Source organism: Panthera onca, chromosome D4 (assembly GCF_046562875.1).
Source record: "Panthera onca isolate mPanOnc1 chromosome D4, mPanOnc1 haplotype 2, whole genome shotgun sequence".
NCBI classification, from domain to species: domain Eukaryota; kingdom Metazoa; phylum Chordata; class Mammalia; order Carnivora; family Felidae; genus Panthera; species Panthera onca.
In genome coordinates, this window is record NC_138351.1 from 1365253 (window position 1) to 1389623 (window position 24371).

General features: G+C 41.4%; 1 protein-coding gene across 2 annotated transcripts in view; it reads left to right on the forward strand.

Moving 5' to 3' along the window:
- The first annotated feature begins 100 nt into the window (after positions 1-100).
- The window catches only part of CENPP (centromere protein P), a 228469-nt gene continuing 204198 nt past the window's right edge, over positions 101-24371 (forward strand). Inside the window, exons 1-3 of one of the 2 annotated variants that reach the window (XM_078436123.2) lie at positions 101-487; positions 19157-19338; positions 20892-20980. In XM_078436123.2, coding sequence (XP_078292249.2) covers positions 381-487; positions 19157-19338; positions 20892-20980 — 378 coding nt within the window. In that variant the 5' untranslated portion in view covers positions 101-380. The other variant, XM_078436124.2, reaches the window with a different exon arrangement.

Below are 24371 nucleotides of genomic sequence, written 5' to 3' on the forward strand. Positions count from 1 at the left end.
CCGGGGGGGGGGGGGGGGGGTTGGACATAGGGAGGCTCCCTGTCACGTGGCCCTGGCACCGCCTCTGCCGTGACGTATCGGCCGGGTTGTTCCAAGGTCCGCCAGCTTGGGGTGGACTGCTGCGCCCTGGGGCTTCGGTCCGGAGGCCGCCCGCCCTCTCGGAGCCCCGGGACTGCGGGGGGTCAGCTGGGGGCGGGGAGCGCCGCGACGGCCACGAGCCCGGGAACCTGCGCGCGCCCGCGCGCGGGTGGCAGGCCCGGGGCCCCGCTCCCCCGCCTCCCCCGCCGGGCTCCGCGGTGGTCTGCGCCGGCAGCGCGCGAGGCTTGAAGCGCCCGACCGGGCGCGCAGTCCCTCAGGCGGCTTCCCGTCGGCGCCGCGCCATGGACGCTCGGCGAGCGGAGGTCCGCGCTTTGGAAGCCGAGATCGCGGCCCTGCGGCGCGCGTGCGAGGAGCCGCGGGCGCCGGGGGAAGACACCTCGCGAGCGCGGTACGTGCCCTCGCGGGCCCCGTGGGGCGGACGGTCTCCTCCGCGGCGTTTCCCGACCCCGGGGGCTCCGCCGCGGCGGGGCGGGGGGGTGAGGCGTCCGCGCCGAGGCCGCTCTCAGGGCAGCGTCGGCGCGGGGAAGCTGCCTTCCTTGAGGCCCTGTTCTCTGGCGGACGAGAGCGGGGGGTCCCCGCGCCTGTGTCTTGGGGCTCCCCCGGGCGGCGCCACGCCCTGTGCTTTCCCGGCGCCCCCCGCCTCGGGCCCTCTGGGACGGCTGTGCTGCAGGTTTTCATTCGCCCTGGTCGTGTGGCGGCTCCTCTGACGAACGACGGGGCTGCAAAGTACGTTGGCGGAAAGGAAACGAGCGAACGTAGCCTCGGGGCGGCGGTCAGGTGCCCGCAGGCCGGGAAGCACCGCCGGGAGGGGGGCGGGGGCGGCCCCGGGGCGTTTGGACCCTTGCGTCCCGCGGGCAGGGCGGACTGCACCCCGGCGCTGGGCGCGACGTCCCGGGCGAGGGGTGTGCGCCTGTGGCAACCCGGTGTGCGTCCATGACAACCCCGTGTGCGCCTGGGACAATCCGAAGAAGGTGCTTCTGTCAACCCTATTTTAAAGTCAGGGAAGCTGAGGCTGGGAAGAGGTGAGGTAAGAGCTGGGCTGGAGCCCAGAAATGTCATGTCAAAGCTCAGGTGCTTTGCTTAAGGAAGAAAGAGAGAAAGGGTTAGTTATGTACGTATCTATGGTCTCAAAGTCACCAGCGGCTGGAAAGTAGCAAGTATCTTCATTTTCTCACTGGAGACTGGTTTGGCATAGGTGCCGAGAGATTTTCCCGAGATAATTGGACAGGGGTTGGTAGAAAATGGAAAGGAAGAGCAACGCGAAAGGGAATGTTCACAGGCGTGGCGGATGGGATCCTGAAAGTAAAGGAAGCTGTGGAGCGAGGCAGGTGACCAGGGAGCAAACACGTTCCTCCACACGTGAAGTTGTAAATGTGTTGAAGCCCCTTGCTGCTCCAGGGGTGCTCCATGCATTGGAGGCAGTAGCAGTACTTGGGAGTTGCATAGAAATGCAGATTTGGGGGACACCTGGGTGGTCAGTTGGTTAAGGTCACGGGTTAGAGCCCTGTTGGGGATTCTCTCTCCTCTCTGCTTTCTTCTCGTGCTCACTTTTTCTAAATAAATAAATCGATGTTTAAAAAAAAAAAAAAAAAAAAAAAAGAAGGGTGCTTGGATGTCTCAGGAAGAGTAAAGCTCAGGTGGTCATGATCTCTCGGTTCGTGGGTTCGAGCCCCACGTCGGGCTCTGTGCCGACAGCTCAGAGCCTGGAGCCTACTTTGGATTCTGTGTTTCCCTCTGTCTCTGCCCCTCCCCCACTCACGCTCTGTCTCTCTCTGTTTCTCAAAAAATGAATATAAAAAAAAAAAAAGAAATAGAGATTTTGGGCCTACCCCCACCGGCTGAGCCAATCTGCATTTTAACAAGCACCCCACCCCAGCTATTTTATGTATATTTAAAAGTTTGAGAAGCACCTTGTCATACTGTCGGGAAGAGTGATTTCTTTACTGGCCACAAGGTGTCGTTATTAGCTCAGGACAGTATGTAGACTATGGATGTCATCTGTGCCTTCTCAAAGGTTGGGAAACTAGGAAGAGTCCAGATGGTGGAAAACATTACATATGAGTCCAGGGTGTGACGTTTCTTTTTACTGTGGCGGAAAAGGAAGATGGGGACCTGCGTACCAAGCTGTGTGTGTGTGTGTTAAAATGTAACCAAATTTGCCATCTTGATGCTTTTTAAGTGTACAGATCAGTGGTATTACATACGTTGATAACGTGCTACTATGACCATCTTCTGTCTCCCTCTTTTCATCTTGTAAAACTGAAACTATAACCATTAAGCAGTAACTTTCCCATTCCCCACTCCCCTTAGTCCTTGGCAACCATTGTTCTTCTTGTCTCTATGAATTTGACATTTCTAGGTACTTCATACAAGTGAATTCATATATATTTGTCTTTTTGGGACTGGTTTATTTCACTTAGCACAATATCCTCAAGGTTCGTTCACATTGTAGCAAAATGCAGAATTTCCTTCTTTCTTCAGGCTGACTAGCGTTCTCCTGTATGTATATACCACATTTTGCTTATCCTCTTACCTGTCAATGGACGTTTGGGTTACTTCCACAGTTTAGCTATTGTGAATAATGCTGCTGTCAACACATATGTACAAATATCTCTTTGAAACCCTGCTTTTAATTCTTTTGAATATGTGGGGGCGGGGAGGGAGGGGAGACTTCCTTTTCCTTCAAAGGTCCTTCTAGCTGGACTAAGTCGAATTGACCCTAGACAGATTAACAGGAGAAAATCAAATTTAAAAGGCATATGTACAAGGATTCCACATAGACCTGGAAATTCCAGAGCCAGGGAATATGAGGTCTGTAAGTCATTCTGAACTAAGGAGAAGGGTCTAGGGGTCTGGGACTTCAGAGCAAAGGAATACACTTCACAGGGCAATAAGAAGAGCAGATGTTTGGTTGTTAGATGTTTGCCCTACTATATAGGTGGGTCACTCAGGTAAAATTTATCTCTGTTAATAACACTTACTCTGGGAAAGACCCCCAATTTAAGTTTTTCTGTGTGGTTAAAGGAGGGCAAACATTTTTCTGGAGCCTCCAGGGTCTTAAGTGCCTTCAGCACAAAATGATCCATATGCCACATTGCCACAGTCTTGGGGGGAGGTCTGTCCTTAACCCCTACAGATATGTCCCAAGAAGGGGAATTGCTGGATCCTTTGGTAATTCTATTTTTAATTTTTTGAGGACCTCCCCCATACTGGTTTCCACTGTGGTTGTACCATTTTATGGTGAGTTTTGGGGTGATGGTGAGGTGGTCCAGAGCCAATGGCCAAAAAAAGAATTCTTGAAGACGTCTTTCGTGCAAAAAGGTGGTTTTATGTAAAGCACGGGGACAGGACCCATGGGCAGAAGAGCTGCACTGGGGTTGTGACAGATAACTCATTATATACTCGCGGTTTGGGAGGGTATCAGGGATAGAGTAAGTCTCCCTAAGTAATTTGGGAAGCAAGATTTCCCAGGACCTTGAGAGGTTAGCTGTTGCTAGGGAAACGCCATTTATTACCGTTTAGTAAAACCTCAGTCACGGGACCCTTCATATATATATCTGTGGCCATAAGCCTGGAGTATGATTGCTAGCATATATCTTGGGGCAGTTGACATGAAGGAAGTTTCCAAAGGAATTTTTATATGTTAAAGGAGACTTACAGGATCCTGGGGGTTGGGATAATGTTAAGCTAAGATTCTCTTTTGCCCCCAGCAAAGTGTCATCATGGAGGCAGCTGAGCTCCTAGAGGGAGGTTCACTCTGCCTATTTCAAGGACTTGTAAATGGGATGTAGGCAGTAGGGGAATTTAATTTTTTATTTGCCTTAGTTTCCCACATCACCATGGCAAGCACTTAAACCCCTTTCCTTTGTTCCTGGGTAGCCAGGAGTGTCTGAGGAGTATCACACAGATCCCACCTGGTTTGGGGGTGGTGGTGCTGTTAGCCTGTACTTTGGCCTCAGCTTGCCCCACGCACCCTCATCATTTTACGTTCCCACCAACAGTCTACAGTGTTTCCAGATTGTCTACATCCTCACCAATATTGTCTTTTTCCCCCTGGTTTTGGGTTTTTTTCTTGTTGTTTTTGTTTTGTTTTATAGTAGCCATCCTAATAGATGTGGGGTCAGTTCCCTAATGATTAGCGATATTGAGCATCTTTTTATGTGCTTATTAGCCATGTGCTTTTGTGCCAGTCTCAGCCCATCTGTAGTAATGCTATTCAATAGAAATGCCTGGAGCCAGTGTTCCCAGGGAACTTTCCCCATTCCACACCTATGTTACAAATGGATCAAACTTTGTGGTTCTTGTGATTGTAAGATGCCCTTCCTCAATAACCTTTAGGAAACTTTGAAGGAAAAAAAAATATTATTTACAAGCTCTAGAGTGCATAAGCAATGCCACGGGAGCCACATAACTAGGTCATTGATGCAGAGAGGGAGACAGAGACAGAGAATGAGAGAACAGGACTGGGGTTCTGCTTTTATTTGGGTTGAGGGTGGGGGCCTAGGGTTTCAATAGGGTTTCAAGGACTCACTCTCAATTGGTGAACTTAAAACATAAGAGTAGGAATATAAAGTACAGGAAGAGAAAAAACAAGTGACCCAAGTGGTCAGGTTTTGAAATGAACTAAGATCTCTAAAACAAAGGGAAGGCAGTCTGGCTCTTCCATCCTGTGGTTTGCCAATGTGTCTGTCTGTTGGAGGTCACCTTCATTGAAGGGGATGCAGCAGACGCCTCTGCAGTCAAAGCTCACATTCAGCACCTGCATTAGAATAAGAAAAGCCAACTGTTGGGTCTTAAGCTATTATTATGTCCTCTTTGGAGAAATGTCCATCCAGTTTCCGTGCCCATTATTGAACAGGTTGGTTTTTGTTGTTGCTTTAGGAGTACTTTATATATTTTGGAAATTAAACCCTTATCAGATAATGTGATTAACAAATATCTTTTCTCATTCTGTGGGTTGCCTTTTTACTGTCTTGATGGTGTCTTATGTTGTACAATTTTTTTTTTTTTTAATTTTTTTTTTTTCAACGTTTTTTATTTATTTTTGGGACAGAGAGAGACAGAGCATGAATGGGGGAGGGGCAGAGAGAGAGGGAGACACAGAATCGGAAACAGGCTCCAGGCTCCGAGCCATCAGCCCAGAGCCTGACGCGGGGCTCGAACTCACGGACCGCGAGATCGTGACCTGGCTGAAGTCGGACGCTTAACCGACTGCGCCACCCAGGCGCCCCTGTTGTACAATTTTTAAAGATGTTCATGAGGTCCAGTTTGTCTATTTTTTCTTTTGTTACCTGTGCCTTTGCTGTTATATCCAAGAAATCCTTGCCCTAGCCGATTTATGAAGCTTTTGTCCTATGTTTTCTTCCAAGAGTTTTGTTTTAGGTCTTACATTTAGATGTTTGAGTTAATTTTTTTTTTTAATTTTTTTTTTTAATGTTTATTTATTTTTGAGACAGAGAGACAGAGCATGAATGGGGGAGGGTCAGAGAGAGGGAGACACAGAATCTGAAACGGGCTCCAGGCTCTGAGCTGTCAGCACAGAGCCCGACGCGGGGCCCGAACTCACGGACCGCGAGATCATGACCTGAGCCGAAGTCGGCCGCTTAACTGACTGAGCCACCCAGGCGCCCCGTGTTTGAGTTAATTTTTGAATATGTTAGGGAAGGGTCCAACTTCATTCTTTTGTGGATGTTCAGTTTTTCCAGCACTATTTGAATGTTACTGGCAAGCTTGTCAAAAATCATTTGATCATATATGTAAAGGTTCATTTCTGGGTTCTCTGATTCTATTACAGTCATCAATCTGTTTGTCTTTATGCCAATACTACACTGTTTTGATTACTGTACCTTTCAGTTAAGTTTTTTTTACTTTTTTTTTAAACGTTTATTCATTTAAAAAAATTTTTTTTGCATTTATTTATTTTTGAGCAACAGTGAGACAAAGCGTGAGCGGGGGGGGGGGGGGGTGGGGGGTGGGGGGGGGCAGAGAGAGAAGGAGACACAGAATCTGAAGCAGGCTCCAGGCTCTGAGCAAGCAGTCAGCACAGAGCCCGATGTGGGGCTCAAACCCACAAACTGTGAGATCATGACCTGGGCTGAATTTGGACGCTCAACCTACAGAGCCACCCAGGTGCCCTGAAACGTTTATTTATTTTGAGAGAGAAACGCTCAGAGCGTGAGCGGGGGAGGGGCAGAGAGCTGGAGACAAAGAACCCCCAGCAAGCTCCAGGCCTTGAGCTGTCAGCACAGAGCCTGACACAGGATTCTAACCCACACACCACAAGATCTTGACCTGAGCTGAAGTCAGGTGTTTAACTGACTGAGCCACCCAGGCACCCCTCCGTTAAGTTTTGAAATCAGGAAGTGTGAGTCCTCCAGTTTTGTTCTTTATCAAGATTATTTTGGCTATCTGGGATCCCTTGAGATTCCACATGAATTTTAGGATGGGTTTTTTTATTTCTGTAAAAAACCTCATTGGGACTTTGATAGGGATTGCATCGAATCTGTAGATTGCTGAGGGTAATATTGACATTTTAATAATACTAAGTTTTCCAATCCATTAACATGAGATGTGTTTCTATTCATATCAGTTTTTTTTCAGCAATGTTTTTGTGGTTTTCATTGTACAAGTCTTACCTTCCTAAGGCAAATTCCTTCCTAAGGTTAGTTCCTAAATATTCTTTTTGATGCTGTTGTAAATGGAATTGTTTTTGTAATTTACATTTTTCAGATTGTTGGGTTATAGAAATGCATCTGATTTTTGTATGGTGATTTTGTATCCTGATTCTTTGCTAAATTCATTTATTCTAATGCTTTTGTTGTGGAATCTTGAGGGTTTTGTACATACAAGATTATACCATCTGTAAACAAAGATAATTTTAATTCCTTTCCAATTTGGATGCCTTTTATTTCTGTTTCTTGCTCACTTGCTCAACCTCGAGTTTCCAGAACCATGTTTAAGTGGTGAAAGTGGACATCCTTACTTTCTTCATATGTGGCTTTTATTATGTTAAGATAATTTCCTTCTAATCCTAGGGTTTTGACTGTTTTATCATTAAAGTGTGTTGAATTTTGTCAAATGCTATTTTTTTTAAAGTTTATTTTGAGAGAGTGTGAGAGAGCATGAGTGGGGGAGGGGTAGAGAGCGAGGGAGACAGAGGATCTGAAGCGACCTCTGTGCTGACGGCAGCGAGCCTGATGAAGGGCTCAAAACTCATGAACCACAAGATCTTGACCTGAGCCGAAGTCAGATGCTTAACCAACTGAGTCTCCTGGGTGCCCCATTAAATGCTTTTTCTACATTAAGTGAGATAACCAAGTCTTTTTTTCCCTTCTTTGTGTTAATGGTGATATATTACATTGATCAATTTTGTATGTTGAACCATCCTTGTATTCCAGAAATAAATCCTATGTGGTCATGATGTGTAATCCCCTTAATATGCTGCTTAATTTCATTAACTACTAATTTGTTGAGGATTTTTACATTATTGTTCGTAAGTAATATTGGTCTGTAGTTTTCTTGGAATATCTTTATCTGGCTTTGGTGTCAGAGTTGTGCTGGCCTAATAGAATAAGTTACAAAGTGTTCTCCAACTTTTTGGAAAAGTTTGAAAAGGATTGGTTAGTTTTTAGTTAAATGTTTGGTAGAATTCACTCTTGTAGTTATCGGGTCCAGGGCTTTTATTTGTTGGAGATTTTTTGATTACAGATTCAACCACACTAGTTATTGGTCTATTCAGATTTCTTATTTTTGGGGGATTTAATCTTGGTAGGGTTTGTGTTTCTAGGATTTGAGCCATTTCAGGTAGAGTATCCAATGTATTGGCATACAGTTGTTCATAATAGTATCATAAACTTTTTATTTTTGTAGAATTGGTAATGTCCCTGTTTTAATTTCTGATTTTAGTAATTTGAGTCTTTGTTTTTGTTTTGTTTTGTTTTTAAGTAAACTCTGTGCCTGGTGTGAGGCTCAAACACATGACTCCAAAAATCAAGAATCCCATGCTCTACTGCTTAAGCCAGCCAGGTGCCCCTTTTCATTCTGTTTTTTAGTCCATCTAGCTAAAGTTTTGTTAATTTTATTGATCCTCTCAAAGAGCCAACTTTTGGTTTCATCTATTTTCTCTTGTCTATTTCATTTCTCTCTGCTCTAATCTTTATTATTTCCTCTTTTTGCTATCTTTGGTTTAGTTCATTCTTTTTCTATTTCCTTGAGTTGTAACATTAGGTTGTTTATTTGAGATCTTATTTTTTAATTTAAGCATTTATAGCTGTAAATGTCCCCCTTAGCACAGCTTTTGATGTGTCCCTTAAATTCTGGTATATTGTATTTTCATTTTGTCTTTAAGTATATTCTAATTTCCCTGTGGTTTCTTCTGAAATCTATTGATTGTTTAAAAGTGTGTTAATTTCCACAATTTTGTGACCTTTTCTGTTTTCCTTCTGTTACTGATATCTAATTTCATCCCTTTATGGTTGGAGAAGATACTTTATATGATAAGTATGTTTTAAAATACATAGAGACTTGGAATGCCTTGGTGGCTCAGTCCGTTGAGCATTTGACTCTTGATTTTGGCACAGGTCATGATCCCAGGGTTGTGGGATCGAACCCCTCATTGGGCTCCTCTCTGTGGCATGGAGCCTGCTTAAGAATTTCTCTCTCTCTATCCCTGTCTTCTTTTCTCCCTCTGCTCTTCTCCCATGCTCACTTGCTCTCTCTAAAATAAAAAAAAAAAAATACATTGAGACTTAATTTGTTGTCCAATATCTTGGAAAATGGCCCATGTGCATTTGAGAATTTATATATGTCTGTTAGGTCTGTCTGTTGTTGGGTAGAAGGTTCTGTATATGTCTATTAGATCTAACTGGTTTATTGTGTTGTTTTCACTACTCTGTTTCCTTACCTATCCTTTGTCTAGTTCTACCCATTATTGTAAGTTGGGGTATTGAAGTCTCCAACTGCTATTTTAGTTTCTTTTGAGGTGTAATTGTATATAACATTATGTTAATTTCACGTGTACAATATAATTTGATATTTGTACATATTGCAAAATGATCACCACGCTAAATCTAGTTAACATCCATACACAGTTACAAGTTTTTTTCCTTGTGATATGAACTTTTTTCTTTTCTTTTTTTTTTTAATGTGAGATTATTTTAATAACTGATAACAGTGTATGTAATGGAATGTCATCCGGTGTATGTCAATATACTGTTTACATTTATGCCATGGAGACATATGTATTTTTTTAATAGTATGTAAATTTTATTTTTTTAATAGTATGTAAAACTTTTTTTTAAATATAATTTATTGTCAAATTGGCTAACATATAGTGTGTAAAGAGTGCTCTTGGTTTTTGGGGTAGATTCCCGTGGTTCATCACTTACATATAACACCCAGTGCTCATCCCAACAAGTGCCCTCCTCAATACCCATCACCCATTTTCCCCTCTCTCCCACCCCTCCGTCAACCCTCAGTTTGTTCTCTGTATTTAAGAGTCTTTTATGGTTTGCCTCCTTCCCTCTCTGTAACTATTTTTTCCCCCTTCTCTTCCCCCATGGTCTTCTGTTAAGTTTCTCAAGATCCACATATGAGTGAAAACATATGATATATCTGTCTTTGACTGACTTATTTCACTCAGCATAATACCTTCCAGTTTCCATCCACGTTGCTGCAAATGGCAGGATTTCATTCTTTCTCATTACCAAGTAGTATTCTATTGTATATATAAACCACATCTTATTTATCCATTCAGTTGATGGACATTTAGGCTCTTTCCATAATTTGCTTATTGTTGAAAGCACTGCTATAAACATTGGGGTAAATGTGCCCCCATGAGTCAGCTCTCCTGTATCCTTTGGATAAATTCTTAGTAGTGCTATTGCTGGGTTGTAGGGTAGTTCTGTTTTTAATTTTTTGAGGAACCTCCACACTGTTTTCCAGAGCGGCTGCACCAGTTTGCATTCCCACCAACAGTCCAAGAGAGTTCCTGTTTCTCCACATCCTCACCAGCATCTGTTGTTTCCTGATTTGTTCATTTTAGCCATTCTGACCAGTCGGTATAAGGTGGTATCTCAGTGTGGTTTTAATTTGTATCTCCCTGATGATGAGTGATACTGAGCATCTTTTCTTTTTAAAAAAAACTTTTTTAATGTTTATTTATTTTTGAGACAGAGAGAGACAGAGCATAAATGGGGGAGGGTCAGAGAGAGGAAGACACAGTGAAGCAGGCTCCAGGCTCCGAGCTGTCAACACAGAGCCCGACGCGGGGCTCGAACTCACGGACTGTGAGACCATGACCTGAGCCGAAGTCGGATGTTTAACTGACTGAGCCACCCAGGGGCCCCTTGAGCATCTTTTCATGTGTCTCTTGGCCATCTGGATATCTTCTTTGGAAAAGTGTCTATTCATGTCTTCTGCCCATTTCTTTACTGGATTATTTGTTTTTCGGGTGTGGAGTTTGGTAAGTTCTTTATAGATTTTGGATACTAACCCTTTATCTGTTATGTCATTTGCAAATATCTCCCATTCCATCAGTTGCCTTTTAGTTTTCTTAATTGTTTCTTTTGCTGTGCAGAAGCTTTTTGTCTTGATGAGGTCCCAATAGTTAATTTTTGATTTTAATTCCCTTGCCTTTGCAGATGTGTTGAGCAAGAAATTGCTGCGGCTAAGGTCAAAGAAGTTGTTGCCTGCTTTCTCCCTAGGGTTTTGATGGTTTCCTGTCTCACATTTAGGTGTTTCATCCACTTTGAGTTTATTTTTGTGTATGGTGTAAGAAAGTGGCCTAGTTTCGTTCTTCTACATGTTGCTGTCCAGTTCTCCTAGCACCATTTGCTAAAGAGACTTTTTTTCCATTGGATACTCTTTCCTGCTTTGTCAAAGATGAGTTGGCCATACATTTGTGGGTCCAATTCTGGGTTCTCTATTCTATTCCACTGATCTCTGTGTCTGTTTTTGTGCCAATACCATACTGTCTTGGTGATTGCAGCTTTGCAGTAAAGGCTGAAGTCTGGGATTGTGATGCTTCCCACTTTGGTTTTCTTCTTCAAGAAAGAAGGCTATTCAAGAAAAATTCAAGAAAAATTGGCTATTCTGGGTCTTTTGTGGTTCCATAAAAATTTTAGGATTGGTTGTTCTAGTTTTGAGGAGACTGCCGGTACGATTTTGATTGGGATTGCATTGAATGTATAGATTGCTTTGGGTAGTATTGACATTTTAACAGTATTTATTCTTTCAATCCGTGAGCATGGAATGTTTTTCCATTTCTTTGTGTCTTCTTCAATTTCCTTTGTAAGTTTTCTATAGTTTTCAGCATATGGATCTTTTACATCTTTGGTTAGGTTTATTCTTAGGTATTTTATGGTTCTGGGTACAATTGTAAATGGGATCCATTTTTTGATTTCTTTTTCTGTTGCTTCATTATTGGTGTATAGAAATGCAACCGATTTCTGTTCATTGATTTTGTACGCTGTGACTTTGCTGAATTCATGTATCAGTTCTAGCAGGCTTTTGGTGGAGTCTTTTGGGTTTCCATTTAGAGTATCATGTTGTCTGCGAGAAGTGAAACTTTGGAGTTCTTTGCCAATTTTGATGCCTTTTATTTCATTTTGTTGTCTGATGGCTGAAGCAAGGACTTCCAGCACTATGTTAAACAACAGTGGTGAGAGTGGACATTCCTGTTGTGTTCCTGATCTCAGGGAGAAAGCGCTCAGTTTTTCCCCATTAAGGATGATACTTGCTGTGGGCTTTTCATATATGGCTTTTATGATTAGCTATGTTCCTTCTATCCCAACTTTCTTGAGGGTTTTTGTTAAGAAACAATGCTGTATTTTGTCAAATGCTTTTTCTTCATCTATTGATAGGATCATATGGTTCTTTTCTTTTATTGTGATGTATCACATGTGAATATTGAACCAGCCCTACAGCACAGGAATGAATCCCACTTGATCATGGTGAATAATTCTTTTTATATACTGTTGAATTCAATTTGCTAGTATCTTGTTGAGAATTTTTGCATCCATGTTCATTAGGGATATTGGCCTATAATTCTCCTTTTTTGTGGGGTCTCTGTCTAGTTTGGGAACCAAGGTAATGCTGGCTTCATAGGATGAGTCTGGAAGCTTTCTTTCTGTTTCTATTTTCAGGAACAGCTTGAGAAGGATAGGTATTAACTCTGCTTTAAATGTCTGGTAGACTTCCCCTGGGAAGCCATCTGTCCTGAGACTCTTCTTTGTTGGGAGATTTTTGATAACTGATTCAATTTCTTCACTAGTTTTGGGTCTGTTCAAATTTTCTATTTCTTCCGTTTGAGTTTTGGAAGTCTGTGGGTGCTTAGGAATTTGTCCGTTTCTTCCAGGTTGTCCAGTTTGTCGGCATATAATTTTTCATAGTATTCTCTGATAACTGCTTGTATTTCTGAGGGATTGGTTGTGATAAATCCATTTTCATTTGTGATTTTATTTATTTAGATCTTCTGGCTAGGGGTTTATCAATTTTGTTTCTTTTTAAAAAAAAACAGCTCTTAGTTTCATTGATCTGTTCTACTGGTTTTTTTTGGGGGGGGATTCTATATTGTTTATTTATGCTCTGATCTTTTTTATTTCTCTTCTTCTGCTGGGTTTGGGGTTTCATTGTTGTTCTGCTTCTAGTTCCTTTAGGTGTGCTGTTAGATTTTGTACTTGGGATTTTTCTTGTTTCTTGAGTTAGGCCTGGATTGCAATGTATTTATTTTCCTCTTAGGAATGCCTTTGCTGCATCCCAAAGGGTTTGGACTGTTGTGTTTTCATTTTCATTTGTGTCCTTATATTTTTTAGTATCTTCTTTAATTGCCTGGTTCACCCATTCATTCTTTAGTAGGGTAAACTTTTAAGATTTACTCTTTTATCAACCTACAAATGTGTAATACAGTATTATTAATTATAGTCACTATGCTGTACATTATATTCCTAGGACTTTTTAATTGTATTGCTGGAAGTTTGTATACTTTGACCACCTTTTACCCATTTTCCCAAACCCCCTCACCCTTGCCCCTGGCAGCCATCAATCTACTCTCTTTCTATGAGTTCGGGGTTTTTTAGATTCTACATGTAAGTGAGATCATACAATAACCTGTCCATCTGGTCTGACTTGTTTCACATAACATAATGCCTTCAAGGTTCATCCATATTGTCACAAATGGCAGGATATTCTTCTTTTTATGTGGCTGAATGACATTTAGTTGTATAGTAGACACCACATCTTTGTTCATTATTTGTTGACAAGTTGTTTCCTTGTTTTGGCTATTGTAAATAATGCTGTAGTGAACATGAGGATGCATGTATCTTTGTGTTTTTGTTTCACTCAAATAAATACACAGAAATGGAATTGCTGATTTACATGGTAATTCTATTTTTAATTTTTTGAGGAACCTTCATACTGTTTTCTGTACTGGCTGCACCAATATACATTACTACCAACAATATATTCTTGCCAACTCGTGTTATTTTGTTTATGGTAATAGTCATTCTGACAGGTGTGAGGTGATACCTTGTTGTGGTTTTGACTCGCATTTCCCTGATGATTAGTAATATTGGGCACCTTTTCTGTGTACCTGTTGGCCAGCTATATATCTTCTTTGGAAAAATTTCTATTCAGATTCTCTTCCCATTTTTTAATCAGACTTTTTTTTTCTTTTGTCATTGAGTTAATGAGTTCTTTATATATTTTGGATGTTAACTCCTTGGTAGTACATGATTTGCAAATATTTTCTACCATTGCATAGTTAGCTTTTTAATTTTACTAATTTCTTTTGCTGTAGAGAAATTTTTTAGTTGATGTAGTCCTGCTTGTTGATTTTTTTTCCTTTTGTTGGATTTGCTTTTGGTATCAAATCCAAAAAGTCGGTACCAAGACCAATATAGAGAGCTTACCACCTCTGCTTTCTTCTAGGAAATTGTCCACGTATTTCTTTTATTGAGGTCTTTATTTCTTTATATGGTATCAGGTTACTATCTGGTGTACTTTTTTTTAAGTTTATGTATCGTGAGAGAGGTAGAGTGAGTGTGAGCCAGGAGGGGCAGAGAGAGAGAGAGAATTCCAAGCAGGTTCTTCACTGTCAGTGCAGAGCCCAACACAAGGCTCTAACCCCCAAACCACGGGGTTTGACCTGAGCTGAAATCCAGAGTCAGACATTTAACCGAATGAGCCATCCAGGTGTCCCTGTCTAGTGTACTTTTATCTTTCAGGTCTCTCTTGAACATTTCTTGTAGGGTAGGTCTAATGGTAACAAAATCCTTTGCCTTTTATTTCTTTGGAAATGTCTTAATTTCTTCCTCACTTTTAAAGGGCAGTTTTGCCAGATACAGATATTCCTTGGAAATATTGTGGGTTCAGTACCAGACCACCACAATAAAGTGAGCATCACAATAAAACTAGTCAAGTGAATTTTTTGGTTTTCCAGTAAATACAAAAGTTAGGTTTATACTCCACTGTAGTCTGTTAAGTGTGCAATGTCATTATGTCTGAAGAAAATGTTTCATACCTTAATTAAAAAGTACTTCTTTGCTAAAAATGCTCACCATCTGGGCTTTCAGTGAACCATATTCCCTGATCACAGATCACCATAACAAATGTAATAATACTGAAAAAGTTTGAGATATTGTGAGAATTTCCAAAATATGATTCAGAGACACAAAGTGAGCCAATACTCTTGGAAAAGATGGCACTAATAGACTTGCTCAACACAGGGTTGCCACAAACCTTCAGTAAAACTTGCAATATTTGGGAAGCACAGTAAAACAAAGCACAATAAGATGCGGTATACATAGGATTGTTGGTTCAGTTTTTTCTTTTAGCACCTGGACTGTATAGGCCCCCTGTCTTCTGGTGTCCAAAATTTCTAATGAGAAATCTCATATTTTATTGAGAAACCCTTGCATGTGGTGGTTTGCTTCTCTTTTGTTGCTTTCAAGGTTCATCTTTATGCTTGGGTTTTATAAATTTGATTATATCTTGGTGGGAGTCTCTTTGAGTTTGCTGAGTATCTTGTATTTTCATATTCATGTCTTTCATGAAATTTGTGGAGTTTTTAGTCATTGTTTCTTCAGATATCCTGTCTGCCTCTTTCTCCTTGGGCTCTCATGACGCGTATGTTGGTCCTTTTGAGGGTGTCCCACAAATCCTTTATGCTTTGTTCCTTTTTTCAGTCATTTTTCTTTCTGCACCTCAGCCTCAGTAATGTCCGTTGTCTTATCTTCAGGTTCACTGATCATTCTGCCTGCTCAAATCTGCCTTTGAATCCCTCTAGTGAATTTTTCATTTCAGTTATTGTATCTTTGAGCTCCAGAATTCCTTTTTGGTTTCTTTTTTTCTTTTTTTTTTTTAATGTTTATTCATTTATTTTTGAGAGAGAGAGATAGTGTGAGTAGAGGAGGGGCAGAGAGAGAGGAGACAGAGAATCCCAAGCAAGCTCTGTGCTGCCAGTGCAGAACCCAACGTGGAGCTTCGACTCACAAGGCTGTGAGATGATGATCTGAGCCAAACCAAGAAGTTGGATGCTTAACCAACTGAGCCACCCAGGCTGCCCCCCTTTTTTGTTTATTATTTTAGGATTTTCATTTCTGTCTCTTTTTTAAAATGTTTATTTTGAGGGAGCGTGTGCATCTATGCAGGTGGGAGAGGGGCAGAGAGAGGGAGAGAGAATTCTAGGCAGGCTCCATGCTGTCAGTGCAGAGCCCAACATGGGGCTGGATCTCACTGACTGAGGTCAAGAGTTGGACACTTCACCGACTGAGCCACCCAGGTGCCCTTGTTTATTTTTTTTAGTTTTATTATTTTGTAGGCTGTGTGTTGAAGATAAGCCTGAGGTGCAAACTTTCTGTCTTCTTATGTCTTTTCTGAGCCTTTCCTTGGGCACTGTATTCACTTTCCAGTTTTTCCCATACGTTCAGTTGATTTTGAATGTCTTAATCTTTAAGGTGTGGCTCTTTAAATGAGATAAGCCAAAAATAATGGGGAAGAAAAGAGTCGTGGCTCTTTAAATCTCCTGGAGCTCCCTTCAGCCAGAGGAGCAGGGCTTGTAATACTGGGAGCTGGTGCAACACTGGCTGTCTGTCTCTTTGCACCTCTTTTGTCAGAAGCAGCAATCAGCACAGCCACTCAGCGTTTGTGGACGGTCTTTTTTTTGCCTACTCTTACTTTTCTGAAGTCTGTGCAGTCTGCTTTAGGAACGTGTACACAGCTGCCTGCCTATTGTTGGAGTGGGGGATACATAGCTATTACTGTGCTGAGACCTGAAATTGCCCCAAACTGACCACAGTTAACTCCAAGCCTTCCCCTGGAGGTTGTAAGCCTGCAGCAGAATTCACAGTTTTAACAAAGTTTCATCAGATTCTGCCAATGCGGTTATTGTGTAGGTGGCTGCTTCCTACTCCACCAGCTTCCCAGAATCCTAGATCATTGACTTTTGAAATCAGGTCTCTTGTAGATCCGTTTTATTTTTTAAAGTTCATTTTGAGAGAGAGCTCGCAGATGTGTTTGTGTAGGGGAGGGGCAGAGAGAGAGAATCCCGAGCAGGGTCACACTGACAGTGCAGAGACCAGCGCAGCGCTTGATCCCACAAACCTTGAGATCATGACCTGAGCCAAGATCAAGAGTCAAATGCGTAACCCACTGCGCTACCCAGGCACCCCTCTTATAGGTTTGTTTTAAGACAAAGAAGTTTCTTGGGGTGCCTGGGTGGCTCAGTGGGTTAAGCATCTGACTCTTGGTTTCAGCTCAGGTCATGATCTCACGGTCTGTGAGTTCAAGCCCCATGTCTGGCTTCACGCTGACAGTGCAGAGCCTGCTTTGGATTCTCTCTCTCCTCTCTCTGCCCCTCCCCTGCTCACTCGCGGTATCTCTCTTCTCTCTCAAAATAAATAAACTTTAAGTAAATAAAGAAGCTTCTTGTGGAACTCTAATTTTGACCAAGATGAATTACGCTCCTAAGACAAAGTAACAAGTAATATAGTGCAAAGCCAGTAAAAATGTATAATCCCAAATCATTGAAACTCATGTCGGTAATTGAAATAGACTAATGATATTTTGCTCAAAGTAAATCACTGCTATGAATGAGAATATGCAGGTTTTCTCTTCTAGGTGTATGGTAAAATATACATAGGATTTAACCATTTTAGCCTTTTTTAAGTATGTAGTTCAGTTGGATTAAGTGCTTTTACGTTGTCATGCCGCCATCACCACTTTTTCCTCACCCCAAAGTGATACTCTGTACCCATTAAGCAATAGATTCCCATTCTCTCCTTTCTCAGCCACAGGTTCTTTTTTTGAATTCTGCATATCTAGTTTTCAATGTGATGATTTAGTTCTTTTATCAGTTTGCTCTGTTGGAAACACCATAAAGTTTTCATTCATAGTTTTCTGTGATATTTGGTATTTGCATAACAGGAATTTATCATTTATATATGAAGATTCCTTCTTGCTTTCATTAGCGTTCTCAGTTTAGTTTTTTTATCACTTAATTATAGCCAATACAAAAGAGCTTGTGGTAGTCTCTCAGGTGATAGAGAATATACTTAAATATTTTCAATTAACATTAAGACAAAAATTTAAAAGATATTTTCATCCTTTCTACAAGCATTAGATCTCCAGTGTAAAGAATACAGAGTTAGGTTATTTCCTATAGACCTGGCATAAGGTCATAAGAGTGCAGGTTAATGTAGTAGAATCAGGAATAGAAAAGGAGGGATAGCTATGCGATGGAGCAGAAAGTATGGCAGTAAATCCAGATGTGAAGGATTAACAGAGCCAAGGATAACTCCAAAGATAGACTGAGATATCAAGAGACAGATTTTATCAGTAACAGAAGTAGGGAAATATGGTAGACAAACTAATTTAATACAAAAACATTTATTGGGTCAACAAGCTAAGTCTACTGTGCAAGAAGAAGAAATGTATGATTGGAGGTATGATTTAGGAATTACTGATGTAGAAGAGTTGAGATTGATCACTGAGTTTTTCTCTAGAATGAGAGAACGGTATTTAGATCAGCAAGAGCAGGAGTGGTAGGGCTTCTTCTGTAGTTGGAAGCAAGCAGCAGGAACAGTGGAGTGCCCAACATGTCAGATGAGAATCATGATAATCATGCTGCACCATCTAAGGAAGGATGTCTTACGATGGCAGAAGTCAGCAGTGTAGAACGTAGCAGAACACGAGGGCAGTAAAGGATGACAGAAAGTAAAATAACATTCAGTGTGATCATTAGCTGAAATTTTACTCTTTTTCAAGGAAAATAGAGTTTTGTGTTCTCAATGAAGAATGATTACAGTATTGTTTAAGGTGATTATGCTATTATTCCTTTGGATTCCCCCCCCCCCCCCCTTATTCTTAGATTTCCTGAGACTCTCTTTCTTACTATAAAATGCTCTGTGATACTTGTTTTTAAAAAAAAAATTTTTTTTAATGTTTATTTACTTTTGAGAGAGACAGAGACAGAATGTGACTGGGTTAGGGGCAGAGAGAGAGGGAGACACAGAATCGGTGGCAGGTTCCAGGCTCTGAGCTGTCAGCACACAGCCCAGCACGGGGCTTGAACTCATGAGCTGTGAGATCCTGACCTGAGTTGAAGTTGGCCACTCAACGGACTGAGCCACCCAGGTGCCCCTACTTTACTTGTTTTAGAAGTTAAAGCTAGCCAGCCAACATTACTTTGTTACTTAATGACATTTACAAAAATAATTTGAGATGTCTTGGGATATCAGGTATTTACTTTGGAGTATTTTAAACATTCCATTATAAACAGACACTTTCATGTTGCAAAGTACTCTTGTTATAGTTTATTTTACAATTGTTTATAATAAGTAGAAATATGGTAGTATAATTTAATTAGCTTTGTTTTAATTTGAGATTAAAGATTACAGTGTTAGTAGCCATATTGATTTTGAGAAAAATCTTAGGTAGTTTTAGTGAGAAGAAAGTAAGAAAGACAAAATAGAAATGGTTTGAAGAAATTTGTGGTTATGAGATAAAGCACTTGTTAGTGGTTTCTTCAGTGGAGTAATTATTTGTTATATTTGCTTTTTAGAAAATCCCTTCAAGAAGTACATCAATCAGATTCTGGAGAATGGGCCGCTTCAAAAGATCTGAGAGGTCATCTTGGACATTTAGAATCAGAACTTCTTTTTCTAAGCACACTTACTGGCATCAATATAATAAATTACTCCATGAAAACGGAGGATCTAACAAGCACTGAGAATACAGAAAAGAGTAAGCATTTTAATTTGGAAGTGATGTTGAAGTTTACCTCATTACACGTAAGAGATTGGTTGTCATGTCATTGAATTAAGATCCTATGAGGTAACTATTTGACTATGTGGTGTGGTAAACTTGTTTTGTCAGGTGTCTTTTGAACATCACAGTGTGCATAATACTCTTTTAAAGCTGCCTTAGGTAGGTGTTAAAGAAGACACAGGCTTTGTCATTAAGTATTTTAATAGTCAAGTAAGTGAAAGAACAATAGCATGATTAATTTGCAAATCTTCAGAGTTATTCACTGCTGGCATGAGAGCTGCCTCATCTAAAGTGCTCTACTCCTTGGCCTGTGGTCAAGGTAAATGTTTCAGGAGCTGGACCATTTTCCAGAGGAGGGTTTCTGTTCCAGGTGATTGAGTTCTATTGTCAAGGGTCTGTGATGCACTCACTTATAAAGGGATGTTAATTCAACTGTGCATTGGATGTGGGGAACTTTGGGCAAGAGTATCATCCTTTAAAGGAAGAATCACTTTTGGAAATGCTTTCTGACTTTCCACTGAAATAAGCTTCATGACAAGGAAGACATTGAGTTGGTCCTCAGAGGGTCTTGGGTAGCACACCTCAGCAGAAGTCTGAAATACATAAGAAATGGGTGATAGAATCTAAGTACTTGAGGTATTTGAAAGGAAGAGATGGAAAACAAGAGGTTAGGCCAGGTATAAGTCTTGCTAGTGCAGAAATCTTAGTCTTCCCATTTTGCGTCTTCCTATGTTGACCTCGTTGTAGAGGTACTTGGTGCAGCCTATTCAGAAGGCTTTTGAATGGGCTTAATACAGTGCTTCCCCCATTGCTGGCTTAGGTTTTAATTTTCTTGGATCTGCCAGCTTAGTTCAACTGTTCTGTGTGATATCTAGCTCATCCATCTGATTTCCAGCTTCCAAAATTAGGTTACTCTCCTTTTTCTTCTTTATCATTGTGGAGTTGTGCTCTTCTAAAAATACCTTTGTTAGCAAGATTAGATGATGTTAAAGTGAAAATAGTGGTTATCTCTTGGGGGACAAGTAGCCTGGGGAAGGGCATAAGGGAACTTTATGGCATATTTTAACATTTCTGTATCTTGATCTCAGTGGAAGTTAGATGGGAAACTCATGTTAAAAAAATATTGATTTGTATACTTAGCAAAATGCACTTTACACATTTAAGTATAAAGTTTTGTAAGGTAACACAACCAAATAGGTAGATTCCATGTACTCTTTTTAATTAGAGTCATATAATGTTGGGGGAAAACCCTATCAGTTGTGATTCAAACTTGTGTAGAGTTATACTAGCATGTTTTATTTCTTACCATAATCTTTGGTATAATTGAGATGTAGAAAGTACAAGTTATCTTTAGTTCATCTTTGCAAAGGTAAATCAGTTTGATGCATATCTTTCTAGATTTTGCAATGTCAATGCTAACATACAACCTCACATGTATATCCACATGTTATAAATGTTCACAAAAATTAAGAGGTATTTGGAGGAAACTTATTTGCAAATAAAATTTTTTTTTTTTTTCTGATTTACAGGTATAAAGAAAGTTCTGCAGAGACACAGGTTATCAGGAAATTGCCACATGATTACATTTCAACTTGAATTTCAGATTCTGGAAATCCAGGTAAATGAAGGAGTATGTTGTGAAAACAGAGATTCTGCTGCTGTGATTAAGCAATTCTCATACCACAGCCTTCAGCAATGGCTGAACTAAGGAGGAATTCATGAACCAGGGCCCTCTTGTAGTACATTTGTGCAAAGTGATACCATGTCAGAAAAATTTTTACAGTATAAACACCCTGACAACTGCATATGAGAGGGTTGTTGCTGAGGGTATATGGGCTTTATTGGAAGGCAGATAGCAAGATCCTCCTCATCCCTCAGAGCAAGCCCCAAGGTCAGGGGAATAGTTCTGGATGCCTTCGTTAGTCGGCTGATATACCAGCCATCTATTACTTATTAGTTATCTGCTGTTGCTTAACAAATATCCCCCAAATTTAATGGCTTGAAACAACCAAAAACTGTTTACCTCACCCATTTTCTGTGGATCAGGGATTTGGGAGCAGCTGATTGGGGTGTCCTTGTTCAGGACCTCTCCTGAGGTTGTAATCATTTGGAACCACAGCCATCTGAAAGCTCAGGGCTGGAGAATTAGACTCCAAGGTGTTTTGTGGTTATGCCAGCAAGTTATATTGGACTGCCAAGACATGACACAAAAGGAAGATACTTTTGGCTAAGACTTTCACATAAAATCAGGAAGTAGACAGAATGATAGTATGCAGCATATGGCCAGGGTTGGGCAGAACAAGGTTCAGATACCTTCAAAGTATGGGTCCAAGAAGAGTGGGATCCAGGCGTAATTTCAAGAATTGACCAGGCCTGGGCACAAACTTTGATAGCAGAAAACAGTTCAACTAGTTGGTTTTGTGAACTGGGCCTACGTGGAGTATGTGTAAAGGAGGTGAATGGGGAAGGGTGGACAGGCTGTCTTGGCTCAACTCATTGGTAAAGCAGGTGCAGCCCAGGTATCACAACCCAAGTCACATGGACAAGTTGCTGCTTATATTCATGGTTATCTACCAAGACTCCTGATCATTGTCCTCAAGCACAAAAACAGCCCAAGTTTTCCCCTTTCGTATAGAACAAGGACTGATGTCAGATAATCAGGACCCTGCTTCCTTAAAGTGTCAGATAGTGACCTCCAACTACTCAGGAGTGCCTGCTCCAGTTGTCTGGGTGAGAGGTTTTGCTTCTCGAGAAGTCTTTGCAGTCCATATCCCTGGTTGCTGCCTCTGGTCCCACCAGGCGGAGAAAAGGCTGAAGCATGTCTGGGCCCCTCATCTGATGACAGAGCTCCCACCTCACTCCCACTTCAGAGTATTCCCCCTGCAACACTGCTGAGGTAACTAAGGACATTCACGGTATGTCATTGCCAGGGCTGGTTGAGCAGGATATGACACAGTCAGGGCATGGGTGATGAGTGGCCTTAGGGGAGGTAAACTTTTCCAGGTTGTCACCAGGCCTTAGGAACGTACAGGGTCACCAAGATGATATTTTTGTGTTGCATAACCTCAAAGATTATCTGCCAAAGACTAAAACAGAATGTGGATACAAATGGATTGGTCTCACTTGGGATGGAAAGGCTGTGCCAGGACCCCATGCTTCCTTCTCTTTTGGGTGCCCAGGAACACCTGGGTGTTATCCCATTGCAAAAGGTTGTACAGTCATGCCAACTGAATTCTCTCTCTCTCTTTTTTTAAGTAAGTTTTTAAATTTATTTTTGAGAAAGAGAACATGAACACGAGTTGGGCAGGGGCAGAGAGGGAGGGAGAGAATCCCAAGTAGGCTCCCCACTGTCAGCACAGAGCCCAATTCAGGGCTCAATCTCATGAACTGTGAGATCATGACCTGAGCCAAAATCAAGAGTTGGGTGCTCAGCTGACTGAGCCATCCAGGGGCCCCTGAATTTTTTCTCTTTGGAGCTAATGTGATCCTAAATTCAGAGTAGTGCTATTCCACATACTCACTTGCATCCTGGCCTCCATTAATGGACCAGGCCTACAGTCCATGTCAGGTTGGTGGAGTCAGGCCCCAGGTCCATCTCTGTGTCTAAGAAATCTGTAATAGCAGTGTACACACTGCCCAGGAGTATCCTAGTAGCTTTGGGGTCCTTCAGGCTATTTCTGTTATTGTTTATATGGAGAGTAGCAAGATTGTTGGCAAAATTAGGCTCATCCTGGGAGCTTGTCCATAAGTCCAACTGAAAAGAGAAGTTTCCTCCTTAGAATTCGAGGTGAACCAGCTGCTGAGTGGAGCTGTACATTCCAGAATGGCTTGTCCCCAAAGACTGTTTGGCCTGTTCATTAATGGGGCTGTGGCTTAAGAGATAATACCGATGGTAGTTTGATCCCATTATGAGTCAGATCAAGATGACATCACAGTTTGGAGATATTTTTTTAGATCATGATGTGCTTCTGAAGAATGGCTGCTGCCTGACCAGAGGCATTCTCAGCATGAACCAGCACTGGGTAACTCCCTTAGTTGTTTGGCTTGCTGGTCCTGGGTGGCTATATGAGGCAGTATAGACAAGATTGGAGCCATGTGGGCCCTGCTGCAGTGGCCATGTTCCTGCCTTCTACTAGGCTGTGGTAGCACCAGCCCATACATAATGTCAATAATGGCATTGAGCTTTGTCATTATTAACGTAATATGTCTTAATATTAAGCTCAGCAGTACTTTTAGCTTCATATTATGATCATCCCATAGTACCAAAGCATGATTGAAAATTTTGTGAGCATTTACTAATGACTGAAATGTGTACTGTTAGCTCACATGCTGAGTAAATTGGAATTAGTTGAGCTACATATGACAGAAAACTTAATAAAGGTGGATCAAAGTACTACAAGTACTAGAAGTTTCTCTGTTGCTTAAACAAAATTGTAAGGTAAGCTTTCAAGAGCCACATGGTGGCCTTATGAGTATCAGGCTCTGCCATTAGCCTTGTGGCTTCCAAATCATGGTATGGTGATGATTTGAGCACTTCAGGTGTTGGGATGGGGAATGGGCAAACAAGGGCTTACCTTTTCTGTTGAAAGATACTTTCTAGAAGTAACATACATCATTATTACCTACATTCTGTTGGCCAGTAACCTACTGCAGGAGAGACTGGAAATCTAGTCTTTGTTATGCATGGCTGTGAGACCAGTGAAATATTGGTGTTAGAAAGAAGTACAGGTTTTGGGAACTACCAGTAGTTTCTGTCCCATATGCTTTAGGGGATGCAGGGAGGAAACATCTAAGGAGAGGACAGTTGACATTTGGTAGACAAAGATACACAGGAACTGCTGAATCTCTAAAGAGATACAAGTTGTCATTGTTTACATTTCAGAATAGTAGGGATTTTTTTTTAAGTTTATTTTGAGAGAGAGCATGTGTGTGTGCAGGTAGGGGAGGGGAAGAGAAAGAAGGAGAGAGAAAGAGAATCCCAAGCAGGCTCCGCACTGTCAGCGCAGAGC